This window comes from Aethalodelphis obliquidens, unplaced genomic scaffold (genome assembly GCF_003676395.1).
Source record: "Aethalodelphis obliquidens isolate GAN/ISIS:26980383/991018 unplaced genomic scaffold, ASM367639v1 scaffold73, whole genome shotgun sequence".
NCBI classification, from domain to species: Eukaryota; Metazoa; Chordata; class Mammalia; order Artiodactyla; family Delphinidae; genus Aethalodelphis; species Aethalodelphis obliquidens.
In genome coordinates, this window is record NW_020838017.1 from 742,433 (window position 1) to 764,346 (window position 21,914).

Here is a 21,914-nt window from a genome sequence, read left to right on the forward strand (position 1 = left end):
ATCTAGGGCAAAGTGGCTAAAAGAGCCTAACCCAGAAGCAGAAGACCTTTTCCGCATGGTTGCAGAGGTGTTTATCTACTGGTCAAAATCCCACGTAAGTAGGAAAATACTGACAGTGCTTACTCTCTGGAATATGTCCAGGACTTGCAAAATTTAATGAATTTTCCGATTCCCTTAGTAAATACCTATCAGAGTGTTTCTCAAGGTCATCTCCTTAGTATCACTTAGCTGGTCAGGAGAGAGACTAGGTTTCCCTGGGGAGTTTGATGCAATATAAGCCTTCTTTTGAGTTTTGTCATTTATCTTCAAACAATCACAGAGATTTTTAATTGTGCTGAGTATTTATCATAATCAGTAGGTTTTTAGATGAATGCCTAGTGTGAGTTTCAAGAATAAGAAAAAGAATCTGAATACGTGCTTTTGAATCTCATGGATATATTTTAAACACCAATCTGTTAATATATGTTATGTACGTTCTAACCCAAATTTTTAAAGGTAAAACTATGTGAATAGTTATAATATTATTAATAGTACAATTAGAATGTTAATATGAGCTGAATGAAAATTGAGGCTTAGTCTATTCACTGTCCTTCATACAAAATCTTTTATTACTCATCAATTATTAACATAGTTAGATGCTTACTACGAAATTATTTTGCTTGGGTTATGCTCCTTTAAAAAAGAAACACGTATAATTAGATTGTTAACCTCTCTTTTAAAGCTCTGTGATTCTTTCTGCTTTTATTCTGTATTTGCTTTCACTACTACCACTGCTTGAACACTTGACTTTGCCCGTGTTTTTATGTTCCTAAATTAAAAATGAATAAAATAATTTTAGGGTATATGAAAAAGTAGATAAAATATCTGACAGAATGGAAAGTTGCGTTATAGTTGTGCATGCCCTTAGGAAATCTGTGTTTATCCCAAAAGGCAGTATATGCTTTCCACCAGGTAGCTGGTGTTTGAGTATTCATTCTACCCCTTGGTAGGTGTGTGACTTGGTTACCTAAATTTTCTGAACCTTAGTATTCCCATCTTTGAAACAGACATATTTCTATCTAGTTCCCAGAATTGTTGCCCCCAGCCAAGCACCCTCATTTGATATTCAACTATTTGTTTCCTTTCTTTATAAGTCTTATATATCAAATTACTACTTACCTTTGTAGAAAGTTTGGGTTCCTTTGTAACCTCTATTACATGAACTACTTATCTGTGGTTTTAATTGAAACTTCCTTTGGGACTTCTCAGAATTTCAAAAGAGAAGAGCAGAACTTCGTGGTACAAAATGAAATCAACAATATGTCTTTCCTTATTACGGACACCAAGTCAAAGATGTCCAAGGTATTACTATAATCTGTTTTACTTTCTAGAAAATGTGTGAATATAACTTATGTTCATTAGTTGAATTGGTTGATATTTTTTAGATCTTTTGAAGGTTTGTAACTGGAATTTGATGGATTTGATAATATGTTTACTGATTAAACACACATACACACATAGTTTTAAGGGTACCTGGGACTTATTGTAATCAGGTGTGGCAAGACATGTAGACATGGAAATGACTGTCATGGAGGAAGAAGATTTTACTCACAGTTCCCTGGAAACAGAAGGCACAGCGTAGAGTGAGGACACATGGGGAAGCACCAGGGTCAGCCACGAGGCGGAGGGAGCAAGGGGAAGATGTGGGCAAGAGCCTTTATTATGGTTTCTGTGGAAAGGAGCAGACGAGGTAGGGTAAGCAGGTTTAGCACTGGCTAGCTTGAGTCATTTCAGTGGGCTCTGGGGTGTAGGGACTGTCCCTAGTTGTCTGGTACCTGGCCCTGGGTGATGAGGGCAGGTGGATTGAGATTCAGGTAAAGGAGGTGATTGGAGGACAAGGACTCTGAATTGATTGGTTTGTATATGAAAGGCGTGCTTGCAGGCAAGTAATTTTCTACCTCTAGGAATTGACTAACTCTGGGAGGGGCACTCAGAGATCAGCAGGGCCCACGATGTCAAGGCATCACAATAAAAAGACATGCTTAGGGCTTCCCTGGTGGCGCAGTGGTTGAGAGTCTGCCTGCCGATGCAGGGGACACAGGTTCGTGCCCCGGTCTGGGAGGATCCCACATGCCGGGGAGCGGCTGGGCCCGTGAGCCATGGCCGCTGGGCCTGCGCGTCTGCACATCCGGAGCCTGTGCTCCGCAATGGGAGAGGCCACAACAGTGAGAGGCCCACATAACGCAAAAAAAAAAAAAAAAAAAAAAAAAAAAAAAAAAGATATGCTTAATATACACACACACTCACAAAATTGCCAATCAGTATAATATAGATATAATTAGTCAATAATATGTATTCATCAGAGGAAATGTATGTACATTTATGTGTGTCAAATAAATACACCGCCAAATAATTAGCTGCATTGTTTAAGAACCACATGGATGAATTCTAAGTTCTCACATATGAAATAGAAATTTTTGTTTTCTCCATCACTCATGTTGGGGACTGGAGGACCTTTCAAAACACTGAAAAATATGTGCCTTTATCTTTTGAATTACCACTAAATAGGAAAATGAATATATTAGATGGGGTAACACACAAAATATGCTCCCAAATGGCCAAAGATGCAAAATAGTGTGGCACTGTGGCCACGGAAATCAGTCTCGACCAACTCAATAAATTACGGGAAGAGAGATGAACCCCAAGAGCCCATCTGACTTGTTTCATTGGCAACCACCAGGACAAAAAAAGTAGCATCACTCAGTACTCTAGTCTTATTCAGAGATGTGGATGCCATGCATTTGATACTATTACACATGAACTCAAAGCTAATGTGCTGGCTGAAGCTTTGCATACTAGAACAGTTGTCCGACTGCTACAGGCTATTACTCTGTGCATCTGTGCTCTTGAAACACTCATAAAAGATGATAAATTTTCTTTCCTCTGGGCAGACAGTAAGCCTAAAGAGTGAGGAACTGCTCCTTCAGAAGATGCTATATACTAAGAGTATATATGTCACAGGGATGTTCTGAACTGAAAACTGTTAGTGAATTACCCTGCTTTGTCAGTATATTGTCAACGTAGGCCAGTGTTAACAAAGGCATAGAGAGAGGACATAAGAGGTCAGTGTTTTCTTTTGGAGGATGACAATGACTCCAGTGTATTATCAAACTCAAGATAAATTAAAGGTCTTCAGAGCAGAGGTCTGCATACCTCTCTACAGACATCCTCTTCCCTCTTTTCCATCATTCTAGTCCAGTGATTCTCCAAGCATACACTCAAAGCATTGTACATCCTGTAACCTAAACTGAGGCATCTACAACCATTGACATTTACTCCTATTTTCAGGAAAAAAATCAAAAGTAATGGATAGGAGCATCTCAAACTTAATGTCGTCCCCCCCCCCAAATTTTGTTAACCCTTTTAGTCTTTTTACCTATGACTGCTAACACTCTGAGACGAGATAGCTCGCAAATAACAGTAACATTGATGAAAAATTTAGAAATCAGCGACTATGCTTTGCTTAAAAAAATTTTTTTTGCCTGCATATGTGCTTGACATTTTATATTGTGTAAGTACAATAAACTTTTTTCCTAGAAAAAATGTTTCTAGTTCAAACAATGGAGTCAAATATACTCACATGTTACCTATATTGTTTTACTAAAGTAATCATGATATGCATGTGTCAACATTTGGACAGATTTGAGAGTCACTGGTTGGTCATAGCAGTGTCATAACTGCAGTTGTTATCAGTATCATTGAGGTTCTCAGCTGACCACGGATGGCAAGAAGGATTCAGAAGTGGAAGGTAGTCAGGGGCTGAGTAAGTTCTCTCCCAAAAAGCTGTATCATTTGGGTCTGGTGTCAAGAATGGATACCAGTAGTGTGGCCAGAGGTCTTACATCTGAAACTGAAATGAACAGAGAGGTGTTCCCTCCTGAAATGCTGAGAGCAGAGAGATGCAGAAAGCTTCAGGGATTTCTGCGACAAGACCTTAAACCGTCTGTCTAAGGTGTCACAGCAGCCGATAGAGCCACCCTCCCAGAGTCCTGCAGGAAAAACGAACTCCTTTTGGCCAGAGATTGAGACCAAATGCAAACACCAGCCAAAGGACATATTGTCACACATCAGTCTTCAGCCAGTCGCTTGAGCAGGGATAATAATCACTATCTGTATGGAGTGCCATTTCTCAAATTAGAAGAGTATATAAGTTGGCCAGCAGACCAATTTGGAATAGGAAATCTGGGATAGGGAAGCTCATTTTGACTTAAAGCAAAATATATGTAGCTCAGAGAGAGGCCAGTGCATGTATAATTGGCCATAATACTCTGGGAGTTCTATTTTTCTTATTTTTTGAGGAACCTCCATGCAGTTCCACAGTGGCCGAACCAGTTTGCACTCCCACCAGCAGTGCACAAGGGTTCCCTTTCCTCCACATTCTCACCAAAACTTGTAATCTCTTGTCTTTTTGATGAATAGGCTCTTTTATCCTTCATATGTCTAAATTTTCATAAATCATTTATGATTTTATGTCTATTTGGGGGGTTGTAGGGCATTTTCTTGTAGGAATATTAGAAAATTCTTCCCTTTTTCTTGGTCCTCTATTAAATTTTAGGTTATTTTAGGTGAAATTGTTGGAGCTATATTTGTGGTGCGTGCATGTGTCTGTGTGTATGTGAGAGAGAGACAGACAGACACACACACACACATACAGATGGATTTAAGAGAGGTCATTTATCCGACTCTCCTCCTTAAATATGCTGTTGACAGAAATAATAAACAATCTGTAATAGGAATAGAAAAGAGTTTTATTTGAGCCAAACTGAGGGCTATAACCTGGGAGACACAGATTCAAGAAGCAGTTGAATTATGTTCCACCGTACTAAAAAATGGGGGAGACTTACAGAGGCAAACACCGCAAAATTACATAAGTTATTTGTCAAAAATTATGACTGGACCTGGCAAGAAGTAAGTGTGCTTGTTAAGTAAGGATTGGTCGGGGTCCGAAAGAGTTGCATAGTTACCAAGGAGTTCTTGAGACTACAATGCTGCAGCTGGCAGCTGCTAGCAGATGTTTTGAGAATGGCTGGTGGTGTCCTTGAGACTGGCACAGTTCAGAAAATTCAAGTTCTCTGTGATGCAGGATCGTGTCTCAGACCACATTCACAGTGGCCACTGAGCTCCATTTTGGATGTCTGAGCCACACTCTATTTTCATTTTTTAAATGCATTTGTTTCTTCAGTGGTTAAAGCAGATGCACAACGCATGTTTGATGGGTCACAAAACAGGCTGTTCTAATTAGCGTAAAGTTTAAGTTAAATCATGTGTAAGCCAGAATGACTTTCCCAGATCTCCATATGTGAACATTTCTTCCCTCAGTGCCTACATATTGACCATGTTATTGTGTATTCATATCTGATTCAAATGTTAGGATTGAAAATGAACTGTGCAAATTCAGTAGTTTCAGCGGTTCTGTTCACATTATTGAACAGCTCCTATGAGTAAGGCACAGTGCTTGGTTCTGCATATACAAAAATGAACAAAATAGGTTTGGCCACTTCCCTAATGGAGCGCCATAGTCTGGGGAGGAAATCGACACAGAACAAGGAAAAAACAGCCCTTATAGACGTACATGAGGATATTTGACTGCTCGTATATTTAATTTCTTCCTACCAACAGTGAACTGTATCACCCATAAAAGTTCAAAGATTTATTGACTGTTCTTTTCAGTTTACAGATTTCCTATGGTATAGAAAGCAAGATGATATTTTGAGCATAAGTAGGAATTAATTTATCTAGTACTTCTCAAAACTGAGCAGTGTAGAGTTGCCTTTAGTGTTGATTTAAATTATTTTTATTATAAGGTTGCTTAAATATTTATAAATATCAAGCCAGGTATAAGCTCCTTCTACTTTTACAACAGTAAAACCAAAAGACCTTTACAAGTTAAAATCAAAGAAAACTTCACCAGTAAAATTTAGACTTTAATGTATTGAGTAATATTGTTTTGCAAACACTAAATTACCAGTATCAGGTAGAAATATGTTTGCATAATTTATATCAATTTCCTTAATTTTTAGGATGGTGGTTCCTCATTTGGGTAATTATTTTTATCAGTGTGGTTAGGTTTCCTTTTAGCAGAGAGCTCATGTAAAACCACTGATTCATTATTTTTATGGGTTAATCAATTTAATAGTACAAATAATTATTCACTGTGCTTTTTCTACTAAACTTACCGAGAGTACTCTCTTACAAATTGGTACAGATAAAAGCGGGATCCACACGATAAGTACATCTCTTTGGAAAGTGAATATGATTCTTATTACTGTGGTTCAGATATTGTAGGTTTGATATATCAATATATACTATATATGTAATAATATAATACATTATATAATATATAGTATTAACATATCAGCTACCATTACCATCTGATTTCAGATGTTTCAGTGCTTTCACCTTGCAAAAAACTTCTTTCATTATCACGTTGTGATGTATTTTGCCTTCTTTTGGGGAAAGCAAATCATTTGTATATTAAATGATCTTCTGAATTTCTCAGCCCCGAACTATTACAGTATATCATTATCATAAAACTATCTTCAATGTTTGATTTATTATTACAAAGAAATTTAACGTGCACGAAGAAGTGGATATGGGACAGCTATTTTCATTTTAACATTAGAACATGTCCTCTTAATAGAAAGAAGAATACTCGCTACCCAGTGAAAATTAGACTCCGTCATTGGAGGTGACCCTGGCACAAGCATAGTTTTCAACAAAATCACTAGAGAACCCTGAAGCATCATGGCTGTTCTCAGTTGTAAACAGGTTATCCAGAGATAATCCTGAATATTTATGTAACACTGATGAGTATATTACGTCTAGATTAAGGCCCTGGGGAGACGAGTGTTCAGCCTGTATAAAAGGCAAATATATGAGAGTTTTACATATGCTGTGTGTGTGTGTGTGTGTGTGTGTGTGTGTGTGTGTGTGTGTGTGTGTATGTTGCAAAGCAAGCATTTGTCAAAGCAAAAACCATTTATTCTTAATCTTTTCTTTCCTGTTAGCCACCAAAAATCATAAATCATGCAGTATCTGGAATTACCATGGATTTTTCATGCATCCACATGCCCCTCTACAATTGCAATGTGCATTTTCCTTCTAAAATTATATAGAGGGAATTCCCTGGCAGTCCAGTGGTTAGGACTCAGCGCTTCCCCTGCTGGGGACCTGGGTTCAATCCATGGTTAGGAAACATGATGTGGCCAGATAAACAACAACAACAAAAAGAAACAAAAAAATAAATAAACCTTTTTTCTTAAAAAAAAAAAAAAAGATTATCTAGAAATGCCTACCAGTAAATTCTAGTGATTTGGGAATCTGAGAGCAGGACTTAAAATCAGCAAGAGATGCTGAGAAGGAAAGAGAAAGGGTGTCCTCAGTGGGATTCCTAAGCCATAGGGACCAGCAGAAAACGAGGAAGAGGAAACTACAGGCAAGTTAGAAAAGGCTCATAGTCCTATGAGGCAAGAAGTCATTGCAGATTCCAACACTTACCTTTGTTCTGTAGGCAGCTGTTTCTGATCAGGAAAGGAAGAAAATGAAGCGCAAAGGAGACCGGTATTCCATGCAGACCTCTCTTATCGTGGCAGCCCTGAAGCGATTACTGCCCATTGGCTTGAACATCTGTGCCCCTGGGGACCAGGAGCTCATTGCTCTGGCCAAAAATCGATTTAGTCTGGTAAGGCTCCTGTTCCTACCAGTGGGAATGATCATTCAACCTCCAGATGCTCATGTGTTTGGATTCCTTCGTCTCACTGCTCTATGTCAGTATTTCATTTGCATTGAATGCTTTATTAAGCAATTTTTCTGCACAGGCCCTAGGACTCAGACACAAAGACTGCCTGATATTTTTTTTGGAGGCTGTTTTTATTTCTAAATTACGTTAATCACCCCCAGGGCATATTCAGAAACCAAAGAGAAAAGATGGCAACAAGTCACTGGTAGTGGAAAAAAATGGATTTCATACGAACTATATCAAATTTGTGATGAGAGGTTTCTGCAGACTTATGAAGAGTGATTTTGAATGTTAGATGCATAATGTATTGTGCTGATTGTTGTTAGATACGAATTTGACTTTTGAATCAGCAGCTTTTCTCCTTTGTGAACATCAAGATTGAAGTTCTCAAGATTTCTTGATGGTCTCTGGTTTTCCTCTTCGTGGTTACACAGAGAGGATGCAAGTTTTCAAAAATATACTTTGGGGTTGCTGTCTTTTATTCATGTAAGTTGGAGGACATGTTCTCCCTCCCGTGTTCCCACCCTGAAGCAACTCTCTTCATATCCAGAGTTTGAGACCCTACCATGAGCAAATTGAAGGGAGATTGTAGGAAAGGGAGCTGCAGAGATTCAGGCCCATTGGCTTTTGTCTCATATTTGCTTCTCAGGATATGCTCCTCAGTATTACTGGATCCTTGGGGATGTTATTGGGTGCTAACATGACTTCGTGGAGATTTCAGAGAATGCTGGAGACATGCTTCTGTTTGAACCCAAGGGAACATGCTTCTGCCCTACTTCTTGTGAACTGGAAATCCAGTTGTCTTGAATCTAGGGCACTTTCACTGGAGTTAAATTAGGTGGTTGTCTTGTTTCAAGTCACAGCAATATCAAAAAATTATCTGAGCGATAAGCCCCAGATATTAATTATCTGAGCGATTTAATACATTTGTTGCATGTATTAAATCCTATAAAGATGTTTATTCAAATATATACTATTTCAAGAGGTTTATTTCTAATGACTTGTGACAGTCGCTGCATTATAAGACTTCATTTAGGTAACATTTATTTCTTGACAGAAAGACACTGAGGATGAAGTTCGAGATATAATCCGCAGTAATATTCACTTACAAGGCAAGGTAAGCCCAATATTATTAGAAAGCACACTTAGCACCTATAAACTAGTTAATCTCTCTTTAGAAGAGTACTACAAATAATGTTACTTTAACAAGTAAGGTAGTGAAAATATATCATCTTAATCAGTCATTATCCTGCTTGCAGATCCTTTTGTATTAATGATTCTCAAGATAACAAATGATGTATTTTTAAAGTAGATCATCGGAGATTGTCAAACTTTGAAAAAAGATGTCGCCAGTTGAAATAGAGGTTGGGAATTTCCTTCATATAGCTGAGTTTGAGGACCTTTGGGACATGGAGACAGGTGTCTATGAAAATTTGATATTTTACACCTAGTGCTCAGAAATTAAATAAGTATATTTGAGTCAGTACATACAAGATAGCAAGAATTAATGTAATAGCAAAGCCAGTGTACATTTAGAAGAGAAACATGAATGGAAACCAAGATAACACATACTTTCTAATGGTGGGTAAAAAATTTGCTCAAAGTAGTTTTTGTAGTCCAAGCATTTACCATTATTTGGAAATGCTTTCATAGTAGTGGATAAACTCTTCATTTGTTTACAGGACATGTTATGTAATATGAGAGGTCTAGCAATTTATTACTTTGACTCAACTCTTTGCTTCTATTCAGATGTCCCTTCTGAGGATTTTTTTTTAATTGTGAAAATGTCCAAATGTCAAAAACTAGTAGCTATAGTATAATATATCCCTTACTGGGTATTAAAATGTTTCTTTCCAAAGATCCAAACCATATTCATTTTCTTTTAACACTTTGGAATACAATATGATAAAGGTGTGACATGCTTTTACAGTACTCACAATGCATAAGTATTATTTAGAGCAAATTTCATGTGTACTTTGTTGTGTACTCAATTATCCATTTAATTTTAACTTGAACAGAGTAGGAGATTAATTCCTATAAGAGCACGATCTCTTTGCAGATAGCAAAAAGATTTTTAACATTATTCAAAATGTTCATAAAGGCTTCAGCTGAACCTCAATTTTATACTACATGCATGGGCACTTGAGCCAATCACGTGCCCCTGAAAAGATCTCGGAAGCCCCAGGGAATTCGAGACCACACTTTGAGAACCATGGTCCCACATAGAGACAGAAAGTATTCACTACCTCTTAAGAAGGGGTTTATACCACTCCCAGGAAACAGTCAAATAAAAGTTATATCTTGGGGCTTCCCTGGTGGTGCAGTGGTTGAGAGTCCGCCTGCTGATGCAGGGGACCTAGGTTCGTGCCCCGGTCCGGGAAGATCCCACATGCCGCGGAGTGGCTGGGCCCGTGAGCCATGGCCGCTGAGCCTGCGTGTCCGGAGCCTGAACGGGAGAGGCCGCAACGGTGACAGGCCCGCGTATTGCAAAAAAAAAAAAAAAAAAAAAAGTTATGTGTTGGATAAGCAGGAGGAAATTCTTCCATTATATTCTAGAGGTTACTTGTAGGGATACTTTGGACAATGTATGCTGTGTATTGAGGAGTCAGGAGGAACAAAAAAGCTGAAAAGGATGCATATTTATAACCAATATTTCACCTCCAAACGAATGAAACCTGAAAATAAAGACATAATGAATACTTATTCTTTGTGACATTTCATTCTATATTTTTTAAGCTAGGGGTAAAACTAGGCCCCAAGGCCCCCATGTATATAAAAATAGGCCCCACGGCCCTCATGTATATACAGACTTGCAAGCAATGAGTTCTTTTGTTCCCAGCTCTTTCTTGACTACATTGTCTTGAAATTGTAAGACTGGTAATCCTGAGGACAAGGGGGAGTGATTGTATATTGGAAGGAATAATATCTAGAGGTACCAGAGTCCTCAGATGAAAAAAGTATATGGAGGAAAACATTTTGTTTTATCAAAAGACAAATGGTGTTGACAAGTCGTTCAGTGCACAGAGCTCTCTCTCTGTTTGCCTGTAAGATGAAAGTTAGTTTTAACATTTCAAACTACACTTTCTCAGGCTAGGAGTTGTGAAGTTTTAGATGTTGTTCGTTTACTTCTGCTTCATTGCCCTCCGTCTCCCATTTTTAAAGGAAATATTTAATGGGTGGAGAAACATACGAGTATTGCTGTGCCCGTTTTTAATGACATAGTTAATCTAAATTATTTCTTTGAAGTGCTGTATCCCTGGAAAGATGCTTGTCTTTGTCAGTTTCTATGGTTTAAAATAATATTTCTTAAAAACATTCAGAATTCCGTTGTATCTTTCACTCGGGAAGTTTAACAGTATTAAAAAATAGAGTCTGTGGATTGGTTTATTGCAAGAATGTGATTTTGTAGGCCTTCGTTGCTTTATATTAATTGATATCTTTGTTTCAGTGAGACTGAGCTCTGTTGTAGCATCCTTGTATTTATAGATAAATGTGATCCTGTATCATGGCCTCTGAAGTAAATATGTGAATCTCTCAGTGTTTGACTGTGAAAGGAAAAGAGAAAGATAAAAGATTGCTTTCCCTGACCATCTCCAGCTCATCCTTAAATCCTAGTTGAAACTTCACTTGTTTAGGGAAATCTTCCCAACCACCGACAGGTTAGGTTAAATCTCCAGGTACCTTATATTTCTTTCTAGTAGCCCTTGTCGCAACTGTAAATGTTTGTTTGATGTCTTCCTTCCTCACCAGACGATAAATTTCATGAGTACAAGGTACTTGCTTCTCTGTCTTGATCTCTGCGTCATGTTTTCACCCCGTGCTATGCTCAGTAAATAGCTATAGATTGACTCTTCAGAAGTGTGTCTTCCCCTCTTTACACTGTATTTTTTGAACGTTTTTCTTTTTTTCTGCAGGTGGAGGATCCTGCTATTAGATGGCAGATGGCTCTTTACAAAGATCTACCCAACAGGACAGAAGACACTTCAGATCCTGAGAAGACAGTGGAAAGGGTCTTGGATATAGCAAATGTGCTTTTTCATCTTGAACAGGTTAGATTTTGTGTTGATTCAATCACATTTGCCTTAACCATAAAAAATATTTTTTTACAGGATGTGTGTTAACTTGTTAACTGTGGGCCAGAAAACATATATATCCAGCATGTTCATTACAAAGAATCTATGACTTGGGAGTCCTTAGTATCTAATCAGCAGCATTTCCAAACTTGTAATTTTTGTAACCACGGATAAATAATGTATTTGGGGAGATCAAGGCCTCTGTTTTATAGTCTTTTTCAAAATATTTCTAAAATTAAACAGATAACTAAAATTATATAATTAATTTTAAGCCATTCTAACAAAAATTTGAGGAGTTATGCCTGATTTCAAATGTTTTATAACTGTATTATTTTTCTATTGATGCTCATCAAAACATGTTTGAGATACTATCTTTCCCTGGTCTAATATTTGAATTTTGAATTTAAGGTCACTTATTTCACCTTTCCTTTGAATATTTTTGAGCTAATTTTTCTCAAGTTCAGCAATATGTTACATTTAGAGAAGAGCAGTGCATTGGTATTAGAGCCATGTGAAAATAATGTGTTTATATCATTTTTCAGTTGTATTCTATTTTAAGCTACAAAGCTTACTGTGTATTTGATTTTCTTATTTATTACCTTTGCTCAAGAATTCCCAAACCAGTAATATCTGAAACGTCATCCATCAGTGGATCGTAGTTTTGTATAAGGGATCTTCTGGCTTAGGTAAAAATATCTGCAACACAGAGACAGTCTCTGTTTCTCACGAGGTCCACTCAGCAAAATAACACCAGACTGAGGGTGCTCAGTGTAAACCCGAGAGTGTGCTCTGTCACTGGGTCTCCATGACAATACCTACCTGACACGGAGGGGCGGTTATTTTACACTGAACATAAAATAATGAAATGCCCCATGTCACCTCAGGATGTTGTCAGGATGTTACTAGCATAGCAATAGCAATAATAAATGTGTTTCTTTGATTCCTATTTTATATTATCTGATGACCTCCTATCACCGCCCTGGCCAGTTAAATAACTGAAGGGTATATCTAGTGTAGCATCCTCTTACTCAGATGCCCCCCAAGTGCTAGTAACTTCTCCAGCGCCATGCAATTTATCACTACACCTGATGAGATTAAGCTAGGATACTCTTACACCATATGGCCATCGATATGTGTTTACATTATGTAACACCATAATGTTAATAATATAATATGATAATAAAATATTATTTAGGCAACTTAATGGTTCCCTAAATATTTTCATGAAATATTAAATAAATATAAATGATCATCCATCAGCAGATGACAAGATTTGAGGTAATGAAATGTTAAGTGATATATAAAGTCATGGAGTTGTGTTTCCAGAAGTATATACGTATTTAGGAAGATTACTCAGTGATAATTAAATGGCTCCTAGAGGACCATTTCTGACAGCATTACTCTACCATGAGTTTTTAATTCTTCCTGGGTTTCATGCACATATCTGGATTTGCTTGAATGACTTTTAGATACATTAAATGAAGTTTATTGAACCCTGTTTTATTATAGTCATATGTTATGTACTCATAAATACATGTGATCATAATGAATGATGTTATTTGTAAAGTGGTGAGATTCATTTTACTGAGCAGCTGTTTATCCCGTGAACATTTATTGCATGCACTACTGTATGGCAGCATTGTACTCTGCTGGGGACTGAATTCTGTCCCTCTACTCAAGTGGCTTGTGCTCTAGAGGCGTATATGGCCACATAGATAAATATGTAGTGATTCAGATGTGCCAGGATACAAAATGTACTGAAGAGAGATTAAGAGGAACCCAAACTTACTCTAGCCATGATGAGGGTGATCCCTGTGTAAACCTTAAAGAAGTAGGAATTATCTAGGAAAAGGTAAGAGGGTCAGATTTTCATGGCCAACTATTCTTCAAAATGTTAAGAATATGAGTAAAAAGAACTCATCAGTTATCAAAAATAGAAAAGAGTGCAAGATATCTGTGTGCAGAATTCATGCCTTTAATACCTCTATTCTAATGTTAATTTGTGAGTCATAGAATAGTTTGCAAAGAATATTTTCATTTGCCACACTCGGTGCAAAAACAGTGGGTGCAGAGGAAAGACTTCATCTGGCTCAAGGGTCAGCGACCTTTGCAATGGAACATTTTGTACTGTACATCTGGTCATTTTTCTTAGGACAGTAAGCTGTCTCCTTGGAATTTTCTAATACTCAAACTCCAGACAGGCTAACACAGCAGCAAACCCAGGTGTTCAGTTACAAGACACATCTTGATGTTCACCCTTGGATCACAGATCTTAACAACATCTATTTACTTGATTTATAGGAAAATTCACTATTTAAGGTCTTTCCTTGTTAATTATGTTTGTTGACTATCACCCATGTCGATCAGAATGCCATATTCTAGGTGAATAATACTACCCTTGATTGTTTTCACCTGCAGTGTCTCAACGATGTTTTGTTTTGCTTAATAGAACCAAGAAGAAAATTGAACTGGATAATTATCAAAAAGTGTTTATTGATCCTATAGAAGGAAGAAGATCACAGAAATAAGTGCTTTCAAATTATACAAATTGTTTTGTTAAAATTTCCAAACCACTGTAATCCAAACATTCTCAATGTTTTCTTTAGGCATTATTACATTCATATGTTGACCCTTTACTGCAAAGGATAATAAATTTAGTTTTGCTTTTTTAGCTAATGTAACGTTTTTATTTCTTCCAGAAATCTACATGTATGCGCCGGAGATATTACAGTCCGGGAAGTACAGTGTTCAATTGCCTAGAAATTACTAATTAATTTAGAATTCTATGCTGGGATTTTTTTCTCTCTAATACTTACAATTAATCTCTTTTTCTTCTTGAAATTCCAAACACCATTAGCTAAACACATAGCTTGCTTGCCTCATTTACTGCAACTTTTGAATTCTCATTTGTCCCTCTCTAACAAAGTAATTATATATTTTAACATTTTTGCAAAATTAAATTCTTTTACTCACTCCTACTAATGTGTTCAAAAAGACTTGTCATCTCTCCATCCTGTTATATTAAGGAGCAGTGGACTTTTCGTTAGAATTTTCTTTAAGGAACAGTGGACTTTTCCTTAGAATTTTCTTTAACTGCCTCTGTTTATGTTTACTGTTGTAGCTCTTATGATAAAATTAGTGGAAATGGAGAAATAAATAAGAATAGGTTCATTGTTTTGCATAGGCAAAAACGATGTTTTGGCACCATAACCGAATTCTGAAAAGGATACAAAATTGTTTTATATAGAATAGTTTTATATTTCTTTGATTTTTAAAGATGACATAGTTTCTAAAGTACACAGTGTTGGGAAAATATTGTATTTTTACTAAGGAAACTATGTAACATTTGAAACTATTTCAAATTTAGCATTGGGTAACTTTGAGGACATGGGTTTTCCCATAATAATTGGGAGGTACTTTTGGGATTGAAATTCTAAAAGTTTTTAGCTAAAAGATGCAGCTGTATTTTTGAGGGCCTGTGGGGGGTTAAATACATATGTCTTTGTGTCATTCTACCTCAGGTCGAGCATCCTCAGAGATCGAAGAAGGCCGTGTGGCACAAACTGCTGTCTAAGCAGAGGAAACGGGCAGTGGTTGCCTGCTTTCGGATGGCTCCTTTGTATAATCTGCCAAGGTCAGAATTTCTTTAACGTTTATAATGGATTCAAGTTATTCTTCCCCTAACAAGTGGCATCTACCTTAACACGAGAACAATAGTCCAAAGAGAAGGATGGACAAGATTTATTGGCTCTTCTGTGTAATTCTTGACTTTGTTTTCCTTTGTCGGATATTCTCATTGGTCTGTAATGTCGTTATTAAATGACTTTTATCTTTTATTGAAGTATAGTTGTGTTAGTTTCAGGTGTTTCAAGTGATTCAGTTATACACTTATAAAAATCTATTCTTTTTCAGATTCTTTTATAGGTTATTACAAAATATTGAATATAGTTAGTTCCCTGTGCTATACAGTAAGTCTTTGTTGTTTACTTTATATATAGTAGTGTGTGTATGTTAATCCCACACTCCTAATTTATCCCTCCCCACCCTTTACCCTTTGGTAACCATAAGTTTGTTTTCTATTACTTTTAAATACTCAGGAGGATCTGCTCACATATGTGAGGCAGGAGAGAGTAATTAGGAACTCAGTCTTGGGGGTCAGACTGCCTTGATTTGAATCCTGACCTCTCAGCTTATGGATGCATGACCTTGGTCAAGGTTCTTACCTGACTTTGTACCGTAAAATTTGCCTCATAGACTTGTTCAGGTTATCTAATGGGTCGAAGTATACAAAGTGCTTAGAACTGAACATAACACAAGCAGTGTTAATTGCTGTTTATTATTTTTGTGATGATTTAGCCTTTGGGGAAAAGAACTGATATGGAACTAACTTATGGGAATCACGTAAACACGTTTGACAGACCCATCAACCTTCTCCTAGAGATACAGGAGATATACTTGTTAAAAGAAAAGTAACCCGTGGCATTGAAGTCTACCCCAGGGTACCATTTCAGCCTTCTTGTGATTCTCCTAAGAAACTGTGCTGTTTCCCACTCTGAGCTTTATACAAGTGGCATCTTCCCCATGTCTGTTAAACAAGGCTCAGCTCAGCTGCATCCCTTTTCTGGACCATCTCTGACCAAGCCACGCCCTTCTGCTTCTTCCAAGTTGAAAATGCTTCCTCCTGTTTGTTTCTAGGAAACTTTTAAATACCTGTAGTTGTGGGCACTTTCCTATAGTATTGGGGCTGTTTGTCTCTCTGATTCAGACTTTGAGATCCTTTAGAGCTATGCTCAATTGCATATCTTCAGCACCTAGAGCACTGACTTTCAGTAAGTGTTTGAATGAATGAATAACGTAAGTTGGGGTGTAAAAAAAAAAAAAAAAAAAACAAGACAAAAACATAACTCCTAACTGCCCCCTGCCACTAACAAAGCAAAACAAACAAAACTTTTCGATTTCACTAAGGCCGGTAAATTCCTTGCCATCTCGTCACTCACTACGTATAAAATGTATTTGAGTTCCTTCTCAAACCACGTGCTGCTTCTAAATTCTCTGGCTCAATTATGGTGTCACAGTTTAGTCAAATAGAACATTGACCTTGAATTCATATTCTTATTTCTTTTCTGTTTCCTCCTATACAGACATTTTCCAAGTTTCATCAAGTTTTTCTTTTCTTTTCTTTTCTTTTTTTTTTACAACTCTTTTGGAGTAGAATTGCTTTACAATGTTGTATTAGTTCCTGCTGTGCAACACAGTGAATCAGCTATGTGTATACATGTATCCCCATATCCTCTCCCTCTTGCATCTCCCTCCCACCCTCCCTATCCCACCCCTCTAGGTGGACACAAAGCACCGAGCTGATCTCCATGTGCTACGTGGCTGCTTCCCACTAGCTATCTGTTTTACATTTGGTAGTGTGTATATGTCAGTGCCACTCTCTCACTTCTTCCCAGCTTACCCTTCCCCCTCCCCATGTCCTCAAGTCCATTCTCTACGTCTGCGTCTTTATTCCTGCCCTGGCACTAGGTTCATCAGTACCGTTTTTTTAGATTCTATATATATGTGTTAGCATACGGTGTTCAACTTTTCCTTTGAACCGTTTCACATCACCGTCCTTCCCTTCAAGGTCACCTCTTCAACTCCCTTTATTGACTCACATCATGTTGATGACCGCAGATTCCGAGGTAGTTTCTACGATGTCACGGAGTCTGCCGTTCCACTGTCTCGGATATAACGTATTCAAAATTGTACCCCTTATTCCAGTGGGAATATTCTCAGACCTGGTGCTTTTAGGAAATACACTCAAATTTGCTTGAGAAATAGCCAAGGCTCAACCTGTTGAATCAGAATACCCGAGGGCTTAGCATGTGTACTGTTTAAAGGCTCCACAGGGGATTCTGATGTACCAGTAAGGTTGAGCCGCTCTCGTGCAAGGATTTATGGCGAGTTCTGGCCGTTCCATCTGTGTTGACGGTTCTTCTCCCTGGATTTCAAGGCCCTTCATAAACCTGTCTACCTTTATGTCTCATGATTCCTTAGCCCGCCTTTGATACTGTTAAGCTCAGCGTTCCATCCTTCAGTGGCGCCGGCTCATTTTAACACGTCTGGTATTCTCTTATGATGTTCCCTCATTGACGTGATTTTCTTAGAGTGGAACCTTAGCCATAAATCTCATCAATTTCACGATGAGTTTTACTTATGGTTTTAGTCTTCACTGGTCTTCTTTAATTCGTAGGCAACCACTTATCATCAGTATTCTAGGATTTAATCTTTGGATATACACTCCCATAAGGTTCCCTTAATACATTTAGCTTTGTGATCCTCAGGGTCTGTATCTAATGCTAACAGGAGCATTGGATAATTCCATAACATCGTTTATCCAGAGCCACGTTATGGCATAAGAGCTACCATGTAATGAGCATCTATCCAATGTGCTTTACATTCTTTATCTCAGTTTGAGTCTCACAAAACTGACACGTAGATGGGGTTATCCTAGTTTTATAAATGAGAGAAGTGAAAGTCGACAAAGTCGGATAACTTGACCAATGTTACAAAACCTAGAAATAACTAAATCCATGTCAGTGTGTGATCTGAGAAACCTTTCTCTGTCCTCTGTGATATCTTCCTCTCCAGTTGAGAGTAGGAAGTTTATTTTTATTTTATTCTTTGAGTGCCCAGATAATGCAGTGATAAAGTGCTACTGAATACCTTTTCACTTTAATTAAAAATAACTGTTTGAAATTGTGCTTACCTTTTAGGCATCGGGCTGTCAATCTCTTTCTTCAGGGATATGAAAAATCTTGGATTGAGACAGAAGAACATTACTTTGAAGATAAACTGATAGAAGATTTAGCGGTACATTTTTAATGGGGTTAGAAGATGAAAGAAAGTCTGGGCTTGGTGGGATAACATTGGTGTGAGCCATTTATCTTATAACATTGAAGAGAAAACATCATTGCAGTGTGTGGGCCTTAGGAAACTTTATTCTCAATTGTTATTGCATGCAGTGTTTAGGGAAAAATTCACTCTTCTTATTTCAAAGAGATCTCATCCGCATCCAGCAATTCAGAATTTAACTAAACTTTGACTCTATTATTCTTTTAAATTCTTCCTCAAAGCAACTTCAGACACCTCAGAACCAGGATATTACTATAAAAGCTGAACCATAAAGAATTATTCACCAAAACTATATCGAAGGTTGACAAAAGCCAATGAAAAGTAGCTGGTTGTTAAACATATACAGGGCAGAGAATGATAGATTGGGTACAGGATGAGCAGGAAGTCATGGTAAATATAGTATAAACGGCAAGTAGAATTTTTCAGTCCAACCATGCTGATAAGGAGGCTTGTGTTACTGAGAGTGCTTCACTCAGGGAGCCATTGTCTTAATTTTTTATGAGCTGTGGACCTATTTAAAAATCTGACCAAGGGCCATCTTAGGAACATTTATAAGCATATAGTCCTGCAGAATACTGCAGACTAGTCAGAGGCGTTATGATTCCCAAGTTAAAGACCTCTTGTCTAAAAGTTTTGTTTTGTTTTGTTTAACTCACAGCTTATCAGGGAACATAAAGGATAAACTAATCCAGTTCATAAAACCTTAACCCTGATTACCCCCTTATATTTTAAATGAATTTCATTTCTTTTTAAAATCAAAACCTGTAGAATATTAGAATATTCAACCTCGTAGAAATTTACACAGTACCTGCAACATTAAGCCTTAAATCCAAGAAAGAACATATTTAGGTAGAGAGAATCTCAGTCTGAATGGGTAATTCTTATAGAGATATAAAATGCATTAAATCATTCAACAAATGGGATTAATTAATTCTACAGTCAGTAAAAAATGCTTCATAATTTTCCTCATGGTACATGTTCTATCCAATAGAATGAAATTACTTTTTTAAAAGTAACTGAAAATGAGAAAAAATAATGTGTAAGTGATTCAGACATTAACTCATTCAGCATTCTTTGCCTTTCTCTGTCTATGTAGGCAACAAAAATGTTTCATTGGATAATCAGTTTGCCTTGCTACATGAACATTTTTATACTTGGAGTGATGTAGCATTTTATTGCAATTCTTTGTAAATTGAGCCCTCCCTAAAGCTGAAATCCATGTAGCAGATACACTTTTCAGTTAGTTATGAATCTGCTTATAAGAATGGCATTCAGCATTTTTAAATGGTGTAAGTCATCTTTGCCCATAGTGTTTTTTGGTCCCAGTATTAAATAGCTTTTTTTTTTTTTAAAGCTGCATACTTTTGCGTCGGTAATATAGCACACACACGTGCATACACGTGCAAGTACAATGCATATAACACAGACACACTCACGCACCACAATAGGAAGAGAAAGGCTTTCTTTTTATTTGTTGTTCCTGGGTCTGGGTGAACATTTCACCTAAATGTGAAATTTTATAAATTTGACTTTTGTATAGAAACCTGGAGCAGAACCTCCGGAAGAAGATGAAGGAACTAAGCGGGTTGATCCTCTCCATCAGCTGATACTTCTGTTCAGTCGAACGGCTTTAACGGAGAAATGGTATGGTTGGGAGGATTCACACGAGATGTAGGAAGAACAGATAGAAACCCGTGTCTGAGTGTTCTGTACGTCACATGTTCCTGTTTCAGTTTCATCTTGTTCTTGGGAGGAGAGAGAAGTGTTCAAAGATAGGACCAGTCTGGCATATACTACGAACCAACGCTCACACAACTTCAGGCTTTAATAGTTACCTACCAAATATTTACCTAGCTCTCATTTTTCTTAACAACATTGTAATTAGCTGGTTGACTTGATTTCTGAATCTTCCTGTTGATCACAAACAAGCTTTAGAAAATAAAAGAGCCCAAAGCAAATTTCAGTACCAAAAATGTTTGGAGACCACTGGTGACCCCAAATTTCCTGGGTGGATTCTGTCTCCATTCAGCAGTAAGTCTTAGGAAACTTGAGGAGGTGGGTGCGCCATCCTTTCAGTGGAAGGTTTCTTTGAGATCTATTTTATGGGCATTCTCCATTTTTCTTGGTTCCTACAGTCTTGGTCATATGAATTCACTGAAACCACAAAGGGCAAACCTCTATGGAGTTAAATAAGAAATGCACTCAGAAGCCCAGTAATCAAAATGTGCTCAGTATCTGCTCATTACAGGGGCACCGCACAGGCTGATTCTGTAGATGAGCCATGGCAGAGGTTTTAAAACCTTTACCTGCTTCCCTGCCATGGGGAAAAAAGCCTACTTTGCCCCAGGCCTCCCTCATCCTCTGCAGAGAATTTAATGATCAGTCCATATCCGCCTGAGTCTTACAGAGTTCATCTGACCTCTATGCATGTCGTAATAATGTACATTTCTCCCTCTTAGCTAATGTGATCCATCCTTCTCTCACGATTTCTCTCTCTTTCTCTTATTATTTCCTAACTAACAAAATCATCTCATCCCTAAGCATAGAGCAGCTCCCTGTCTGGCATTGTCAGGTAATGAGGTATTTCTCATAAGTGGATTTTTCTGATGGCTATAAGTTTAAAACTGCTAAAATAACTTTGCAAAACGTCAGGTATTTTTTGATGGAAGCCTTTCTTCAATGAATTAGTGGTTTCCATAATCTTTCAAAAGAGGATAGTAAACAGATTTTAACCTATCTTAATTTTTAAGAATCATTATGACCATCATATTTTTAAACTACGTAGTAGCATAATAATTGGGGAAGTCTTTCCAACAAATGTCAGATATCACGTCTGCTGTCAAAAGCCCTGACATCATGTAAATTTGCTGGGTTCAACTTTTGTAGTTTTAAGAGAATACTAATGTTATTACATTTGTGTGTAAATCAATAGGTCATTTATTTTGTGAGCCTTGAAGGTCTCTTCCGTAAGGTAGGATGGGGCCACTGTTTAGGAAGTCTAAGGTCTTTGCTCTCTGATTCTACAATATTTCTGAATAATCGCTTTGCCTGAGTTTTGTGTTTGTTTCTTTTTAAAAAGACATACTTGTTGAAAGATAAAAGTTACTTTATACAGTGATGGTGATTTTGCATGTAACTAACCTTCTACTTAAAAACTGATTTTTTTC

At 37.4% G+C, this 21,914-nt stretch overlaps 1 protein-coding gene across 1 annotated transcript in view; it reads left to right on the top strand.

Annotated features, from left to right (window-relative positions):
• The window catches only part of RYR2 (ryanodine receptor 2), a 509,874-nt gene that overhangs the window by 392,141 nt on the left and 95,819 nt on the right, over positions 1–21,914 (top strand). Inside the window, exons 71-78 of the mRNA XM_027091861.1 lie at positions 7–94; positions 1,249–1,341; positions 7,550–7,720; positions 8,835–8,894; positions 11,692–11,826; positions 15,372–15,484; positions 18,609–18,705; positions 20,288–20,391. Coding sequence (XP_026947662.1) covers positions 7–94; positions 1,249–1,341; positions 7,550–7,720; positions 8,835–8,894; positions 11,692–11,826; positions 15,372–15,484; positions 18,609–18,705; positions 20,288–20,391 — 861 coding nt within the window. The remainder of the gene's footprint in view (positions 1–6; positions 95–1,248; positions 1,342–7,549; positions 7,721–8,834; positions 8,895–11,691; positions 11,827–15,371; positions 15,485–18,608; positions 18,706–20,287; positions 20,392–21,914) is intronic.